The following is a 17,859-nucleotide window of genomic DNA, read 5'->3' as shown; positions in this document are numbered from 1 at the left end:
CTCCCAGCGCCTCTATAATTACGCGAGATATCAACTCTTCTCTCTGCTATCTTAACACAGCTCCTTAACACAGCTCCTTAACACAACTCCTTAACACTGCTCCTTAACACTGCTCCGTCCTAACACACTGCTCCCACATAAACCATCTCCTTGATAATCCTCTATGCCATCCACTAGCCACATCCCTGTGGTGTCAGCCACATGCATACTCAAGGGTCCAGGCCACAGGCCAGGGACCATATAACATATTGAGATTTGTCTGTTTCGTCTCGTCTCGTCTTCTCTTGCCTTACGCAACTATTCTAAGTTACCAATATTGGACAGTCATACAGATAACTAGAACAATAGCTTGTTACCATTGTTCTTCATCCTATTTCCCTTGAATAGTATGGAGTTCTCCCTTACTGTGTCGTGGGCCCAAACCACGAAGGATTTGGTAAGCTGGTAACGCTGTTGAATTGCTAAAGAGAGAAGGAGAAGATCTCTCTCACTGCGATCTGCTATTTACATCTGTGGGCATACGGTCTACCCATCCCTTCTGCCTTAGGCCGCAAGGCCACAACACACAGACTGGGCAAAGCCCAAGACTGTCACATACTGTGCTATAGATTGAGCTGATATAGTTTAGTCCGCAAGGTCTGCAAGTACTGATTCCATTCAAGCTAAACTAAAGAAGGGAAGAAGAAGAGGAAACATCTCTGTCGTGCGAGAGATAAACCTCTTAGACCACTCCTCTACTTCGTTAACACATCTATCAACACATGTCTACCTCCTGATAGTCCTCGCCACCCCTGGCTTTAGCCACACATTGCGGCCTGTGACCATATCTCGATCTTGGAAGATTGGGCCTCTTCACCACTTCAGACATTCCAATCTCAACAGCTTCTTTTACTTTCTTGGGCTTTCGTAAAATTAGATAAGCGGACTTCACGATCTCAAATTCTTACAAATTACCCACGTCCTTATACTAATTTTAGTAAGGATTCGGAAATTTTTTAAAATCACGTAGATTATTTTCTCTGAAATCCTAACTATAACTATTCATATCTTGGCGTAATATTACAAAAGGGTCCTGTCGATTGATGTCAAATCGGCAGTCACGATCCTCCCTCACGACTTCCCACTTGGCACCCGAGCTACGTCACCGCATCATAACCTAATCTACAGCCACCTCCACACGTTTCGAACACCCAACGATGTGGAATCTTCCAATCTCTACCGATAATCCTTCATCTTAATCCTCTCCAAATTTGCCATTGCGCTTGAACTGTCCACGAAACCCGGTCGGTTGTAGCGCGGTTGTGCAAGTCTCTCCGTTACCCGTCCCAATCTTGGGGATACGTACCGGTACAGGTCCTGAATGAGCCAGCTGCACCCTCTGTACTATTAAGTTGCGGATATACGAAAGTTATCGTAGCAGCGGCATACGGGAAGTCCAGAGTGACGTGACGAGCCTACGATGAGTATCATGGGCCCAAATTGAACGACGCTTAAACATCACCCGAGATACCGCCCTTCGACGACATCTTCTTCCCCCCACATAATTCTTCTCTCTCCCCACCGCCACGATGCTCGAATCCGTCGTCGCGAACCTGCTCAACAGGTTCCTGGGCATGTACGTCCAGAACTTCGATCCCAAACAGCTCAATGTCGGCATCTGGTCCGGCGACGTCAAGCTCCGCAATATGGAGCTCCGCCGCGAGGCGCTCGACCAGCTCCGCCTCCCGCTCAACGTCATCGAAGGCCACCTCGGCCAACTGACCCTCCAGATACCCTGGTCGAACCTCCGTGGGAAGCCTGTGCGCGTGATAATCGAAGACGTGTTCCTGCTGGCGGCGCCGAAGGTCGACACGGAGTACGACGTGGACGAGGAGGAGCGGCGGCAGCACGCGGTGAAGATGGAGAAGCTGGATAGCGCAGAGTTGCTGAAGGACCGGAATACGGAGGGGATGAGCCAGGAGGAGCAGCAGAAGAATCAGAGCTTCACGGCGAGCTTCGTCACCGCCATTGTTGATAATGTGCAGGTATCGGTGAAGAATATCCATATTCGATACGAGGATTCGATATCGCATCCGGGCCATCCGTTTGCGTTGGGGATCACGCTGGAGGGGTTCGACGCTGTCAGCACGGAGGCGGATTGGCGACCGACATTCATTCAGAGCACCTCGGGGACGACACATAAGCTTGCGTCGCTGAAGTCGCTGGCTGTATATTGGGATACCGATAACGAGCTATTGAGCTCTGGCGTCGGTACCCAGGAAGGTCTGGAACACGATGATTTCGTCGAGAGGCTGAAGTCGATGATTGCTCGTACGGATGAGACCGACTTAGATTCGCATCAATACCTACTCAAACCTGTCACCGGCCGAGCAGGTCTGGAGATAGACAAGTCCGGCAAGCTGGATCGTCCTAAGATGAAGGCCAAGCTCCTGTTCGATGAACTCGGTTTCATCATGGACAACGACCAGTATCGAGATGCATTGATGCTGGTGGATCTATTCCATTATTATATCAGGCACCAGGAGTATAGAAAGCTACAGCCGAAGAGCAAACCAAAAGAAGACCCTCGCGCGTGGATCCAATTCGCAGGACAGGCGGTATTGGACAAAATCCATGAACGCAACCGAAGATGGTCCTGGGAGTATTTCAAGGAGCGGAGAGATGACCGCATCCGCTACATCGACTTCTTCAAGAAAAAGAAGAAGGACGTTAAGTTAACCCCCGACGAGGCCACGGATCTAGACGAGCTCGAGCGCAAACTCACATACGAAGACCTCCGCTTCTGGCGCTCATTAGCACGGAATCAGCTCCGCAAGGAGAATGTCGGGGTCAAGAAGGAGCCACCGCAGCAGACCTGGTCACAATGGATATGGGGCGCCAATAAGCCATCACAGGAGGAGGCCCCCGAGGACCGCCAGATGACGGATGAGCAACGAAAGGAGTTGTATGAGGCCATCGATTGGGACGAGAAAAAGTCCATCGAGGAAGCCGTAGACGTGCCGAAGGAGTATGTCAAGCTGCAGGTCGAGATGAGCCTTCGCACCGGTAGCTTTACGCTACGGCGACAACCGCACGGGAAGAAGACGGAAATCCTCAAGCTGTTGTTCGACTCATTTAGGACGGAATTGTTGAGGCGGACGGACTCGATGCTGGCGAGAGTCGACCTCGAGGGAATGAGACTGTACGATGGGACCACGAAAGGTAGTTTGTTCCCGCAAATAATCTCGATCAAGGACGCCCCTGCAGTTCCCGACGAGGAACGGATCAAGGAACTTGACGATGACGAGATGCTGAAAGAGGGCGAGAAGTCCGACGGAAATCAGGACGAGGATGCAGCGGAGGACGACCCCTTCTTCCATCTAGAGTTCGAGAATAATCCTCTCGATGGGAGCGCGGACACTGCCTTGACGGTTAAGCTAAAGGCACTTGAGATCATCTACAACCCCAAATTCCTGGAGGGGATCGTCAAGTTCTTCAAACCCCCGAAACGACACATGGAGTCCATTGGCGCACTAATGGAGACGGCTGGTGCCACAGTTGAGGGCATCAGGAAGCAGACACGCGCGGGACTGGAGTTTGCTTTGGAAGAACACAAAACCATCAACGCGAACCTCGATCTTCAAGCGCCCCTGATCATTATCCCCGACTCCGTCACCGAGAAGAGCAGTCTGTGCCTGATCGTCGACGCTGGTCACGCTAGCGTGCGAAGCAAACTCGTCGACAAAGGCACACTGCGTGACGTCCAGAATAAGCAGCACCAGCGCTATACAGAGGAAGACTACCGGCGTTTGGAAGGGCTGATGTACGACCGGTTCCTCCTTAAGCTTGATTCCACGCAGCTGCTGCTTGGAACCACGATCGGTGAGACGAAGAAGCAATTGGCGGAAGACACAGAGTCCAGGAGCTTCCATCTCGTGGAGCGGATCAACATGGATTTCACACTGGATATCTGCATCATCCCGAAGGCGTCAACGTTAACGAAATTCCGGATATCGGGACACTTGCCAGTTCTACACGCGTCCGTGTCGGACAAGAAGTACAAGAGCTTGATGAAGCTCATTGATGTGGCTATTCCCAAATTCACCGATGAGAGTGAGCGAAATCAAGAAAAGAAAATTGCGAGATCACCGAGCCCACCGCCAACCAACACCGATGAGCTAGGCAGGCCACGATCGAAGTCATTCCAGTTCTCGGGCGACGAGGTGGCCCAATCGCTCGTCGTGGATGAAGAAGAATCAGACACCAGCAGTCAGCGAGAGAAAGCGGAGAGCGAGAAGAAAGACGCCGAACTCCTATACAAGCAGCGGAACTTTGAGTTTAATTTCACAGTTGACAAACTCGTGGGATCGTTATATCGGGCTGATCCGGAAGGAAAGAAGGCGGATGACCTATTGGTCGAGCTCGTTGCGAATGCATTCTCTTTGCAATTCTACCAGCGTCCATTTGACATGGCGGCCGAGGTCAAGCTGAAGAGCTTGGTGGTTGAAGACCACGTCGAGGAAGATCCGAGCCCGGAGTTCAAGAACATCGTCTCGTCGGACGATCTGAACACGGCGTCAGAGAAAGACCTCTTCTACCTGAAGTTCACACGCGTTAATCCCAAATCGCCAGAGTTTCAGTCCGTCTATGATGGCATTGCGATGAATGTTGACGCAGCAGTGTCAGCGATCAATGTCATTGTCACACGACGCACTCTGTTGACGCTCTTAGACTTCGTCCTGACTACCTTTACTGGTGGTGACAATCAACGTGTTTCACAGCAGGTGTCAGACGCAAAAATGCTCGAGGACAAGCCCGAGGAACAAGTTGTTCGACCGCAACCAAGTCAAGATAAGATACGGGTACGAACCGAGCTCAAGAAGATCTCTTTGATCCTAAATAACGATGGGATCCGGCTCGCAACCCTGAGTTTGAGCTCCGCAGATGTCGGAGTCTTCATCATGGGCAAGTCCATGCGCGTCGGAGCACGCCTCGGAGATCTCTCGCTCATCGACGACGTCAACCAAGGCGTCCCCGAGGACTCCTCGCTTCGGCAACTCGTCACGATCCAGGGCAAGGAACTGGCGGACTTCAGCTACGAGACCTTCGATTCGCAATCAGAGTCCTATCCAGGCTACGACAGCTCCATCTTTCTCCGCGCCGGTTCCATCAAGGTCAACTTCGTCACCGAGCCGTTCCGGAAGATCATGGACTTCACCGTCAAGTTCGGCAAGATGCAGGCGATCTTCAACGCCGCCAGGCAGGCGGCCGCGCAGCAAGCGAGCCAGATGCAGGAGACGGCGAATAAGATGCATTTCGATATCTTGGTTAGGACCCCGATTGTCGTCTTCCCGCGGATAGTGTTCAAGGAGAATACTGAGCGCGACACTTTAACCGCGTATCTGGGCGAGATCTACGCCAAGAACGAGTTCGTGGCGCCCAAGGGCGGTGACAGTGAAGAGCATTCGAACCACATCAATGCTGGGATTCGGCATATTCGGATGGCATCTAACTTTCACTATGGGGACGGCCAATCTGAGGCGCTCCAGCTACTCGACAAAACCGATCTAAGCTTCGAGGTCAACTACATCGAGCACAAACCCGGCATGGAGAGACCCGACATGGAGATCGCAGGATCGCTATCCGACACCAACCTTCGAGTCACCCAGGACCAGTTGAAGTTCATCTTGGAACTGTTCCGAACGATCCCTCCCGCCTTCGCTATGGATCCCGGCGACGAGATGCAAGAGGATGTATACAACGAGCTTCCGGAAAGCACCGCGGCGCCTGCCAGGGCGCTCACGGAGAGGAGTCAAGAATCATCCGAATCTCAAGCATCAGACGAGCCGCCGTCCGGGAATTGGACGACGCTCGATCTGGTGTTTAAAGCGCCAACAATCGGCGTGGAATTGATCAACGCGGCTCCGAACGAACCGGTGAAGGATCTCGAGGACGCCAGTCTCTCGAAGTTCTCGCTAAACCGGACGCACGTCAAGCTGCGGATGATGAAGGACGGGGCGCTGGAGTCCGAGCTGCTCATCCGATCGTTCAGCATTCGCGACAGCCGAACGCGGGACTCGAATAAGTTCCGGAAGATCATGTCGCTGATTAACAATGATGTCAAGCAGCAGTTCATGGCGAGTATTTCGATCTCGGGTGGGAAGGAAAGGAGTTTGGTGGCGATGTTGACCATCGATAGCCCGAGGATGATCCTCGCCTTGGACTATCTGTTCTCTATCCAAGCGTTCATCAATGCGGGCTTGACTATCGACGAACCACTCGAGGTTGATGAGGAGACCGAAACCACAGCCACAGACGCGGAAAGCTCGGTTAGCCTTCACTCGGAGGGCCGGAGGACTAAGGGAACTCAAGCGGTGTCCAAACTGGATACTCAAACGGGCAAATCCGAAGGACGAGAGATGCAGGTATCGTTCCGGGTGAACGTCGTCGATGCACAGGTCATCCTCTTAGCCAACCCTGCCATTACGAACACGGAAGCCGTAGTCCTTGGCACCAAACAAGTGTTGGTCTCCAAGCAGAATGCCATGACCCTCCAGGTCGATCGGGTGGGAATGTTTCTCTGCCGAATGGACCAATTCGAAACCACCCGACTGCGGATCCTCGACGACTTCAGCGTCCGCACGTCGTTGGACATCCAGACGCAAGGCAAATCCACCACGCGGACGAACATCCACGTCGACGTCGACCCACTCATCCTTCGTTTGTCGCTTCGCGACATCCTTCTCGCGATGCAGATCCTGGCTCGCGCATCGGAGATGAGCGGGGGCACGGAGAAGAAGATCGAGGATCATGAGCCGAAGAAGCTGAAGGAGATCAAAGGCACCTCATCGAAGTCCTCGAGGCCGAAATCCTCTCGCAAAGACCGCTCGACTGCCGGTGCCCCGAGAGCGAAGTCCCTTTCTGCAGCGCAGTCGCAGGCCATTTCGGCGGACGTCAAGTCAGCTCGACAGCCCGGCGTGATCCAGCACGAGGAGATGGATATGGAAATCGGGGGCATTCGAGTCGTCCTGATCGGAGACAAGCATGAGCTCCCGATGCTAGATTGGAGCGTCAAGAAGTTCAACGTGCAGGTGCGCGATTGGACCGGCGCGATGACCGCGGATACCTCCATCGACACGTATTTCAACGTCTTTAACTTCTCCAAATCGGCGTGGGAGCCGCTGATCGAGCCGTGGCAGCTGGGTTTCCACATGTCGAAGGACCAGAATCCGGACAAGCTAAGCGTGGAGCTCTACACGCGCAAATCGATGGAGGTGACGGTGACGGCGGCGACGATTGCGCTGGCGTCGAAGTCGGCGGACTTTTTGTCGACCGATGAGGATGTCCTGTCCAAGCCACGGGGAATGGAGGCGCCGTACAAACTCAGGAATTATACCGGCTTCGACATCAACGTCTGGGGAGTGACGGATTCGAGTGATGGTGGTCCGGCGGCCAAACTCACGGATGGGGACGAATGTCCCTGGAGGTTTGAGGATCCGCTAACGACTCGAGAGACACTGTCGCCCGAGGGTGCCACTGGCATCGTTGGCGTGCGACTCGAGGGCAGCGGCTTCGACAGCGTCGAGAAGGTCCCCGTCAACCGGGAGGGGGAAGTGCTGTACAACCTGCGACCCCGCAAAAACAAAGTCCAGCATCGCCTCCTCGTCGAGGTCTCGCTGGGAACCGACAACGTAAAATACATCACCTTCCGCTCGCCGCTCCTCGTCGAGAATAACACACAGATCCCTATAGAGCTGGGCGTGTACAATCCTGACGAGGGCCATATCCTCAAAATAGAGAAGATCCCACCCGGTGACGCGCGACCTGCGCCCGTCGGTGCTGCGTACCTCCATTCGCTCATCGTCCGGCCCGATCAGGGTTTCGGGTATACGTGGAGCTCCGAGCGGTTGTTCTGGGGAGATCTGCTCAAGCGGCAGACCCGGACCATCACCTGCCATGGCGAGCACGACGACCATGCTCCCCCGTTTTACTTCCAGATGCACGCGAATTTCGATAAGAGGAACCCGATCGTGGGGAACTACCCGTACATGCGGATCCGCCTCTCGGCGCCCGTGGAGATCCAGAACCTGCTTCCGTACGATTTCAAATACCGCATCTTCGACCACCAGACCAAGAAGGACTGGACGAACTTCCTGCGCAAAGGGGGGGTCAGTCCGGTGCATGTCGTCGAGCTGTCGCATTTGTTGATGATGAGCATCGAAATGCAGGATACCCCGTTCAAGCAGAGCGAGTTCGCCGTCATCAACTCGTCGGATCGCGAGAACTTCCGGCGGGAGAAGACGATGGAGGTGAAGGATAACAATAACCTCTCGTTGCAGTTGAAGCTGCATTATTTCAATATCCCTGATAGCGGAGGTGCCTTTAAGGTCACATTGTACAGCCCATACATCATCCTCAACAGGACAGGGCTTCCGATTGATCTGCGAAGCAAGGTGTTCATGGGCTCGACCAAGTCTGCTGCTGGCCAGCCTATGGATGCTGACAGTGACGATGCGAGAGCGATGCCGCTGATGTTCTCCTTCCCGACCGACGATCGCAAGAACAGAGCGCTGATTAAGGTGGGAGATTCCCATTGGAGCAAGCCGCAAAGTTTCGATGCTATCGGTAGTACCTACGACGTCACGCTTCCTTCCTCTACGGGTCGTTCGGAGATGCATATAGGTGTATCAGTAGCAGAAGGCGAAGGAAAGGTAAGTAGATACATTCAATCTTTTGGGATAGGCACTGACGAGAACTAGTACAATCTGACGAAGGTCGTCACCCTTGGTCCCCGATTCATCGTCAAGAACCGGCTTTCGGAAGAAATCAATGTTCGAGAACCCGGATCTTCAGACATCATGACCTTGAAGCCTGGAGATCTTCTCCCCCTCCGGTTCTTGCGACAGCGAGCTGGCCAACAACTCTCGATCTGCTTCCCGGGTGTCAACAACACCTGGTCGTCGCCATTCAATATTGCGGATGTCGGCAGCGTCCATGTCAAACTTGCGAAGTCCGGGCAACGGCAGAAGCTTATGCGCATCGACGTGCTCATGGAGCATGCCACGCTCTTCCTCCATATCAGCACGGAAACGAAACACTGGCCGTTCTCGATGCGGAATGAAAGCAATACGGAGTTTATCTTTTACCAGACCAATCCAAACCTAGATGAAGATGAAGAAGAACGTACCACTGGCTGGAAACCAATCCGGTATCGACTTCCGCCTCGCAGCATCATGCCATATGCGTGGGATTACCCTGCAGCACGGCGTAAGGAGATCGTCCTGAGAGCCGAGGGCAAGGAGCGACATGTCAAGCTGGCAGAGATTGGCAATCCGCCACCGATGAAGCTGCCTCCTACAAGCCCATCCGGTAGAGGAAAAATCATCGATCTTAACATCGTCGCAGAGGGACCTACTCAGTCCCTTTTGCTTTCCAACTACAAGCCATCCAAGAGCTTGTATCGTCAACATTCCAATGCCGCCTCACAATCGGGCTCGACCGGGTTTGAGGTCAAGGACGTGGACACGGATGTCAACTTCACGGCTCAGATACGGTTCGCTGGACTTGGCGTGTCGTTGATCAACAGCCAGCTTAAAGAGCTAGTCTATGTCACACTCCGCGACATCGAAATCAAGTACTCGGACTCTCCGCTATACCAGACCGTCAAGTCCACGATCAAGTGGATCCAGATCGACAACCAGCTTTATGGTGGCATTTTCCCCATTATACTCTATCCCAGCGTGGTTCCAAAGACTGGAAAGGAGATGGAAGCTCATCCGATTCTGCATGCGGCGATCACGAAGGTCAAGGACGATTCGTATGGCGTGATTTATATCAAATATTTCACCGTCCTGCTCCAGCAGTTAACGATAGAGATCGACGAGGATTTCATCTTTGCTCTGCTTGACTTTGTGAAGATCCCTGGCGCTTCGTGGTCGGAAGAGAAACAAGGGAAACTCTGCGATGAGGCCCTCGATATTCCGGAACCTACGCAGGATCAATCTAGTCAGGATATCTATTTCGAACTCCTTCACTTGCAGCCAATGCAGTTCGACCTGTCCTTCGTTCGGACCGAACGCATCAATGCGGAGGACACAGCAACTTCGAACAATCCTCTGATGTTCGCGGTCAATGTCTTGACCATGTCCATTGGCAACGTCAACGATGCTCCAATCAAGTACAATGCTCTCATGCTCGAGAACGCGCGTGTATCGATGGCAACTCTGATAAACAATATCCGGACGCATTATGTCCAGGAAAGTTTGCGACAAGTCCACATTGTCCTTGGTTCCGCCGACTTCCTCGGAAATCCGGTTGGTCTGTTCAATAACGTTAGCTCCGGTATCCAAGATATCTTCTATGAGCCATATCAAGGTCTCGTAATGACCGACCGCCCTCAAGATCTGGGCATCGGCATCGCCAAAGGTGCCTCCAGCTTCGTGAAGAAGTCGGTCTTCGGCTTCTCCGATAGCATGGCGAAGTGGACCGGAAGCGTCTCGAAGGGGCTTTCAGCTGCGACGCTTGACAAGGAATATCAGGATCAACGGAGGATGTCTCGCGCGCGAAACCGACCGAAGCATGCACTTTACGGTATCACCTCCGGCGGCAACGCATTTGCAAGCAGTCTCGCAAGCGGTATTGGTGGCCTGGCGCGTCATCCAATCCAGGGCGCAGAGAAGGAGGGAGTCGCAGGCTTCGTGAAAGGCGTCGGGAAAGGGTTCCTCGGCCTTGCTACCAAGCCCGCCATTGGTGCCTTCGATCTCGCATCCAACATGGCCGAAGGCGTCCGCAATACGACCACCGTCTTCGACCAAGAAGGCCTCGATCGCGTCCGCCTGACCCGGTTTATCGGCCAAGACGGCATTGTCCGACCCTACTCGCAGCGCGAATCGCTCGGCCAGTTCTGGCTGAAGACGGTTGACAATGGGAAGTACTTCAACGACGACTACATCGCGCACCTGGAGCTGGAAGGGCGGGACATGATCGTGATCCTGACGTACAACGGGATCATGCTGGTCCGGTCGAAGCGGCTCACGTCCGAGTGGGACGTCCCGCTCAAGGACATCCAGACGATCTCGAAGGAGCGGACGGGCATGAGCATCACGCTGAAGGGGGGGACGAATGGCCCGTTCATCCCGATTCAGGATGAGCCGAGCAGGAATTGGCTATACAGGCAGATTGCCGTGGCGGTGAATGCGTACAATGATAAATGGAGTGCTGCCACATAGTCGATTCCCTAGGGGGGTACCTTTGAGGCTTTGATGGGAGAGGTGAGGTATGATTTCTTGAACGGACGGATAAGATTGTGTGGGCATTGTTTCTGTTTTTTTGTACTTCTAGCTACCCGTAGATAAGAACGCTTCTAGTCATTTACTATACTGCGTCGCAAGACAACGAACTCCGCATGTCATTCCATACATCTGATGATTCTGAATTGTGAATGACGTGATTTATCTCGACGTCGAAGCCCACATCGTTCGTTAGTCTAATTCCCGGCACCAGGAGTTCGGTAATGATACCAGAGTCCCCTTGCTGCATTAAGATTGGGGGTCTATTCTCTCGCATAGGATGGCAAGTGGGCTGACCAGGAGGATTGATAGATGGATAAATTGAATACGCACGATTTGAACCGCGAACACACCTTGTCTTTTTTTTTTTTTTTTTGAAACCCTACTCCATTTCAGCTGGCTTTAAGAGCCGCTATGCTGGGTATTTCTATGTTACAGGCGGGAAGCCTCACCGTCTCCAGAACTGGATAGCATCAAACAAATAGGAAAAAGCCCTAGGAAAGGCCATAGACAATGGTAAGGGTTCTACAAGGAGAGAAGGTTAATGCAATATAACTCCCGCCTGGGATACTTTATCATTAGGCTTTGTTTGTTTTGGGACGTTGGTACTATCCGTCTTCACACGGTGTCGGTGGAGATTTACTGTTGATGTTGATCAGAGATACAACATCGGTGCCGTAGATGTTGCTTACGGACCGGGGCCCCATATAGTTCATCCGCCCTTGACGTCTGGTTGGGAAGTAGGCGGCGGCTCCTACTTGTCCGTTTAGATCACTTCCATCGGTGTACACACCTTGTCTTTAAAGTCGGGCTGAACCTGATTTCAAACCGGGGTTTAGCGTGCTAACTTTAAAGTTCTTCCCGCCCGTATTTAGCGCCCCTTCCCCCCTCCGGTCCTGCTGTCCAGTGTCTTGGCCCCCCGCCGGTGTAGGACTCGGATGGGTGTGGTTGGGTGCGGTTGGGGTTTTCGAGACCTTGCCCCCCAACCCCAACCGCAATCCCTGCGGTTTGTACCGCACCCATCCAGGCCTACGCCGGTGTTGTAGTCACTCCGCGGGTGTTTTGTTGCCTCCACCTGCGTTTTGGCCCCCCGCCAGTGAGTTGGCTACCCGCCCGTGTTTAGGGCATGGAACCGCCTATCTGGATATTAGGCACCGGGCCTATCTCCGGGGCATTGACCGAGTAGTCATGATTTCAAATGTTAAGATGCGTGTTCATATATCAATGCCGGTCTGGCCACCACTTCAGCTCGAAAATTTATATTTGATTTAAAGTCGGTCTGTTCATCACATTCACTTGAAACCAGAACCTTTGAATTTTGTTTGATATTTCAGTTGACCAAAGACATCAGTGATTAGCGCCACTGTAGACCTTCGCTGGGCCTCTCACAGCGTACCCACAGTGAGCTTAGTCTAATTACCCCGGACCCTTAAACATCATGACATCCCCCTCCAAACCCCCCCGCTCAGTCCTCATCACCGGCTGCAGCGCCGGCGGAATCGGCGATGCACTCGCCCAAGAGTTCAAGAGACGCGGTCTGCGCGTGTTCGCGACTGCCCGCGACGTGGGCAAGATGGCGCACCTCGAGAAGCTGGCGATCGAGCTGCTAGAGCTGGACGTGACGGACGAGGAGAGCGCGGCGAGGGCGGCGGCGGAGGTGGGGAGGCGGACGGGGGAGCGGTTGGATATCTTGGTGAATAACTCGGGGGCCGGTAGGTGGAATTGAGGAATTAGAATTGGGATGGGTGGGACAATGCAGGCTAATCCGTGATATAGGATACATGGTCCCGATTACTGATAGCAAGCTATCTACCGCTCGGAATCTCTTTGAGACCAATCTCTTCTCCATCTTCATCGTCACGTCGGCGTTCATGCCCTTCCTCATTGAATCCCGCGGCCTCGTTGTGAACAATAGCTCTGGTAACGATCGGATCCCGTCCGCATACCACTCCTGGTATAATGCCTCCAAGGCCGCCGTCACCAATCTGGGCGATAGCATGCGCCTGGAGTTCGCGCCGCTCGGGGTGAGGGTCGTCACTATTGTCACGGGCAGTGTGAAGACCAAGTTCATGAGCAACGTGGTGAACTTCAAAGAGGCGGCCGTGACGCCCACCGAAACCGAGGCCGCATCCCAGGAATCGGCGCCGGCCCCGAAACCCTCGGAATACCAGCTAATCCCACCGACGAGCTACTACTACCCGCTTCGCGACGTAATCGAAAAGCGGGAATGGATGTTCGAAACCATGAAGCCCCTGGATGTGGATATCTATGCGCAACGAGTGGTCGGCGATTTGCTGGGGAACCCGTCGCCCCGGATATATCGTGGATCGGCATCTAGCTTGGCCTGGGCATTAGCCAAATTCGTACCCCAAGGATGGTTGGACGGTTACCTACGGAAGATGAGCGGGCTTAATACACTTGAGCCGAATTTCCCGAAGAAAAACCCGGCAGAAACGAGCTGAGGATTGGTGGCTGCGTTGCGCACCAGCTTGTTTGAAAGTTGTTCGAGGAGAAGCTGAGCGTCGATTTCGTGTATATTTCAGGGGCTGCTACGCAATATACCCATAATATAGCTTTTCCATCAAATCATTAACCTTATGCCTGGACGAACGACGTGTGAACATGCCAGTTCAGACAACGTTCTTCTCCAACCACTCTAGCCATTGCTCCTTCGTGAAGCTGCTCGAGATGCTATTTTCCACAATCCCATTGAAGATTACAGTCGGCGTCACATGGACCCCGACGAGCCGGTTCTGTTTCACCAGCAGCTTGATATCATTCGTCACCTTGTTCCCGGTATTCGTGCTCCCATCCGCCGCCGGCTGATCGCTGATCCGTAACGCGTCCAACACCTTCCCCTCATCCACGCCCACCGTGCCAGCCAGTTTCGCCAGTCGTCGATACGTGTCGTTGCGCACTTCGTTCACAACCTTGACGTCGAAGTACTCGGTTTGCTGATCGAACAACGCGGCGGAGAACGCGGGGAACTTGGCCGGTGCGAGCTGCAGAACCGCCACGCCGGCTTCGTGGACGAGTGTCGAGGACGGGTGCCAGGGTTGGATCTGTTGGCGCAGGATGATGCGGACATTGGAGGAGATCTTGGGTGGAAGCGACGGGACGACATCGTTATAGACAGTGTGGAACATCTTCTTAGAGAAGGGACAGACGTAATCGAGGACTGTTCATGGTGCAATAGAATCAGTAATTGGTGTCACTGTCATTCGAGCTACTGAATAAATAGTTGTGGGAGGATCATACAGAGCTCGAGAGTGTGGACGGAGGACTGCCCTCCAGAGACCAATGCCTGGCCGGCAAACTTCGGCGCTAATGCCATTGTCGAAGTCGTCTTATTGAGGAGAAATTCGCGTGCTTTTTGTAGGTTTGGAGCGTATAGTTGTCTGAAAAAAGAGAAAAGAGGAAGTGAATTCGGGGAAGAGAGAGCGACTTTAATGTCAGTGTTATGGTTCTGACGTAGTCCAATTCATCCCCGCAATAATAAATGTCATCACGGAACTGATTACCAAACGAAAATGTGGGGTGTCAAAGGTTCCTAAGGCTGGCATGGATCACGTAATTATCATTAGATATTCCGAGTTCCTTTTGAATTCCATCCATAGGATAATTAATCGACCGAGTTGCTTTGATGAGCATGCGAAACTCCCCATATACGAGACGAAGGGTATGTGATATTACTCCTCGAAGCTTGTGTTAAACCCAGCTCCTAAACTCGTTCTGCCGAAATATGGTCGATACCAGATATAAGAGAACACAATTATTATGATAGAAAGACGCGCAAGGAACTGAAGAACATAATAGGAAGTGTGACTGATAAACAGATGAGGTACTTCCTTCACTGCAACAGCACCTCATCACCCGAACTGAACGCGACCTTCAGATCGATTTGGAGGTTTCCATCGAGATTTATATCTGGATACTTCTCAGCCAGCAACCGATGTAGTCGAGCATTCATTCTCTGCAGTTCCATGCCACCCGGCGGGGGTTGTAGAGCGTAATATGATTCTCTAGCCGGCCATCCCCACTGGATCCGGTTAGTGATGATGTTCAGCTTGCGAAGCGATGTGCGAATGCAATCGAGGGAGGCTGATATGGCCAGTTGTAGATTGTGGAGGCCGCTTGGTTTGTCAGTTGCAATGGTACCAGATAGGATTGGTCTTTGCTGAGATGGAATTTGTTCATGTTTACTCATAAGCTCGACGCTGCTAGCACTGGGGATTGGACGGTTTGATCCGGCGAAAGATGGTTGGGAGAATGGACGGTATGGTGATGGATGCTGTATTTGTTCTGAGGTGGCTACCGGTCCATGACTATGTGTACTGAATACCGTAGCTGGTGGATGTGCGACGTGTTGCAAAGGCTGAAAAGCAGTCCTGAGATCAGCTGTGGTGCGTGGAGTCTGCCGTTGCCTCTTTCGGAGTGGATAAGTTGATCCATCCGGTTCTGAACGGCTTGGAATTCCCCATCTACCCATGCTGCGAGGTGGAGGGCGTCCCATTACTGACTGCGTTGGAGTAGAATTGCTTCCTCTATCATATCCACGCATCTTACGAGCCGAAACGAAGTTGCTAAACCCCCCTCTTCCTCGAGCCGAGCGAACAGAGCCATATGTGCAGAGGACACGGCGGGAAGACGGTGATGAGCTTGATTGGTGATCTTTGATCGGCAGTGAGTAGGAGGGATAAGGACTGGCGATACGAACTGGTGATGACGCCCGTGGCGAAGGTGGCATTTGGTTGTGGACGGTTTGAAAGTTCTTGGGCGAAGGGAGTTGAACGGCTGACCTGTTCACGAGATTAAGATGCTGTCGGGATGTAGTCATTTGAAGTGCGAGACTGTCAATTAGTCCTGTCCGAGCATTTAGTCGGGATAAAGTCCAGGGATTCAATTCTGTTGCGTCAGGATTTTGACTCAGTGCTGAGTTGGAGCCTTCGCGTTGAGTATCCCCGTCCACGTTATTACGAATTTCCTGAGTATGGTGGTATGTTCGGAAAGCGCTCGAAGGTGTCATAGGAAAAGCCGTGCTCGGGCTGCCAACATCAGCCAGGCCTATATTTCGAGCGGGAGCTTCCCCAGAAATCGACGGAAGAGGAGACGAGGACACGGTCGCCTCGACATCTGTCGCAGAAGATGGCTGAGCTGCGTCTTCTCCATATACCTGCACCATAAACTTCTGAAACGCCCCGAGCACTTCAGCGGCACCGTCAAAGTGTGTATCATCCTTCGCCGGCTTCACATTCGGATTGTAGATCCCCGCCTCGCAGACCACGTTCAGCACCAGCAGCGGATCCTTCGCGCCAGCGAACTGCGGGCATTGTCTCTTCAACGTCTCTCGAAACAATGAGATGAGCTGCTTCTGGGGCCATCGGGTTGATGACACGGGTCTGGCATCGATCGAGAGAAAGGATCCAAGACGGTCAACTGCCTGTGGATCGGTCGCTGTGGGGCTCGGGAGAAGCGCTTGGAATTCGTAGCGGTCGTGGTGGAAGGTTTCCCAGGCGCACATGGCCACCGGCGCGGTGCCGAAGAGCTTCATTGCGGCATCCTGGACCGTTGGCTCCGCGGCAGGAGAGTAGGACCAGCTGCCGTCAGGGGTCTCCAAAACGCATAGACTAAGCCGGACGCCGGGCCTCGCTAGGGCATACATTTTCAAGAGTGCCTTGATCGTCGCATGCGTTTTGGAAACCGTCTTCAGCGCAGCCTGCTTCTGTACCGGAAACTGCTCGAGGAAGCCTTCAACGTGGACCGTCGTCCCCACCGGCTGCGGCGTCGGCGAATGTCTACGAACCGACATCAGCGCCAGCTCGTCACGCGAAGACACACAACCCACCTCGTCGGCTCCCCATCTGGCCCATACCAAAAGCACTGCCCCACTGACTCCCCTTCCACCTTCGAACTAACCCTCACCCCCCTACTCACCTCCGCCACGCTCGCCAGCGTCTCCCCGCGAAACCCCAACGACTTTCTCCCCACCTCACTTAACTCGTCAAGATCCCGCAACTTGCTGGTGCAGTGGCGGCGGCAGACGAGGCGGCGGTCCTCGGGGATGATGCCGTGGCCGTTGTCGCGGACGGAGAGGGAGGAGAGGGAGTCGGCGGCGAGGTCGAGGGCGATGGAGGAGGCGCGGGCGTCGAGGGCATTGTCGAGCAGTTCTTTGAGGGCAGAGGGGGTGGTGGTGATGGTTTGGGTGGAGCGGAGGGCGCGGGGGGCTTGGGGGGAGGGGGGAGGGAGGAGGGTGACGGACATGGTGGATAGGCAAGATGTATAAGGGGTTTTCACATGTTAGGATACGGGCAGAAAGATGGGATACGGACTGGACTTTTACTACTAGGACAAGACTAAGAGAAAGAGAAATTGAAATACGACGAGGAATCGGGATTACCAGACGATGAACTAAGCAGACCGAAAAACGGCAGTCACGACGCCACGAACCCAACGCGTGTTCACGTGCACCTGCCTCCATGCCTCTTGGCTGACTGAACCACCCTCAACCATTGCTACAGACCGGAAGAAAAATACTGATACATGAGAGTCGATCCTCATCCGTCCATTCTACGTGTATTGCATGAGTGTCCCA

The 17,859-nt window shown here is 53.4% G+C and overlaps 4 protein-coding genes across 4 annotated transcripts; 2 read left to right on the top strand and 2 right to left on the bottom strand.

Moving 5' to 3' along the window:
• Window positions 1–1,568: 1,568 nt before the first annotated feature.
• On the top strand, window positions 1,569–11,207 carry P152DRAFT_473930 (vacuolar protein sorting-associated protein 13; the record flags this gene model as incomplete). The annotated part of the gene is made up of 2 exons (XM_033681281.1): window positions 1,569–8,690; window positions 8,739–11,207. 2 exons carry the CDS (start codon window positions 1,569–1,571, stop codon window positions 11,205–11,207), a joined length of 9,591 nt encoding a protein of 3,196 aa, XP_033533844.1.
• Window positions 11,208–12,622: 1,415 nt separating this feature from the next.
• P152DRAFT_28236 (NAD(P)-binding protein) lies at window positions 12,623–13,813 on the top strand. The gene is made up of 2 exons (XM_033674930.1): window positions 12,623–12,979; window positions 13,044–13,813. Exons 1-2 carry the CDS (start codon window positions 12,706–12,708, stop codon window positions 13,727–13,729), a joined length of 960 nt encoding a protein of 319 aa, XP_033533843.1. The 5' UTR covers window positions 12,623–12,705; the 3' UTR covers window positions 13,730–13,813.
• Window positions 13,814–13,897: 84 nt separating this feature from the next.
• On the bottom strand, window positions 13,898–14,753 carry P152DRAFT_436301 (uncharacterized protein; the record flags this gene model as incomplete). Its single annotated transcript, XM_033677553.1, has 2 exons — window positions 14,526–14,753; window positions 13,898–14,445 (listed from the first exon to the last, which is right to left on the bottom strand). The coding sequence occupies exons 1-2, from the start codon at window positions 14,599–14,601 to the stop codon at window positions 13,898–13,900; spliced, it is 624 nt and encodes a 207-aa protein (XP_033533842.1). The 5' UTR covers window positions 14,602–14,753.
• Window positions 14,754–15,117: 364 nt separating this feature from the next.
• Window positions 15,118–17,528, bottom strand: P152DRAFT_514376 (uncharacterized protein; the record flags this gene model as incomplete). The annotated part of the gene is made up of 2 exons (XM_033682856.1): window positions 15,118–17,062; window positions 17,113–17,528. 2 exons carry the CDS (start codon window positions 17,526–17,528, stop codon window positions 15,118–15,120), a joined length of 2,361 nt encoding a protein of 786 aa, XP_033533841.1.
• Between the last annotated feature and the right edge of the window lie 331 nt (window positions 17,529–17,859).

This window comes from Eremomyces bilateralis (assembly GCF_010015585.1).
Source record: "Eremomyces bilateralis CBS 781.70 unplaced genomic scaffold P152scaffold_10, whole genome shotgun sequence".
NCBI classification, from domain to species: Eukaryota; Fungi; Ascomycota; class Dothideomycetes; order Eremomycetales; family Eremomycetaceae; genus Eremomyces; species Eremomyces bilateralis.
Note: the sequence above shows the minus strand (reverse complement) of the source record. Positions and strands in the feature narration are given on the sequence as shown.

Coding starts and splice junctions, on each gene's coding strand:
- P152DRAFT_28236 (XM_033674930.1), top strand. CDS start 12,706: ATGACATCCCCCTCCAAACCCCCCCGCTCAGTCCTCATCACCGGCTGC. Junction 12,980..13,043: donor GGTGAATAACTCGGGGGCCG/GTAGGTGGAATT, acceptor TCCGTGATATAG/GATACATGGTCCCGATTACT.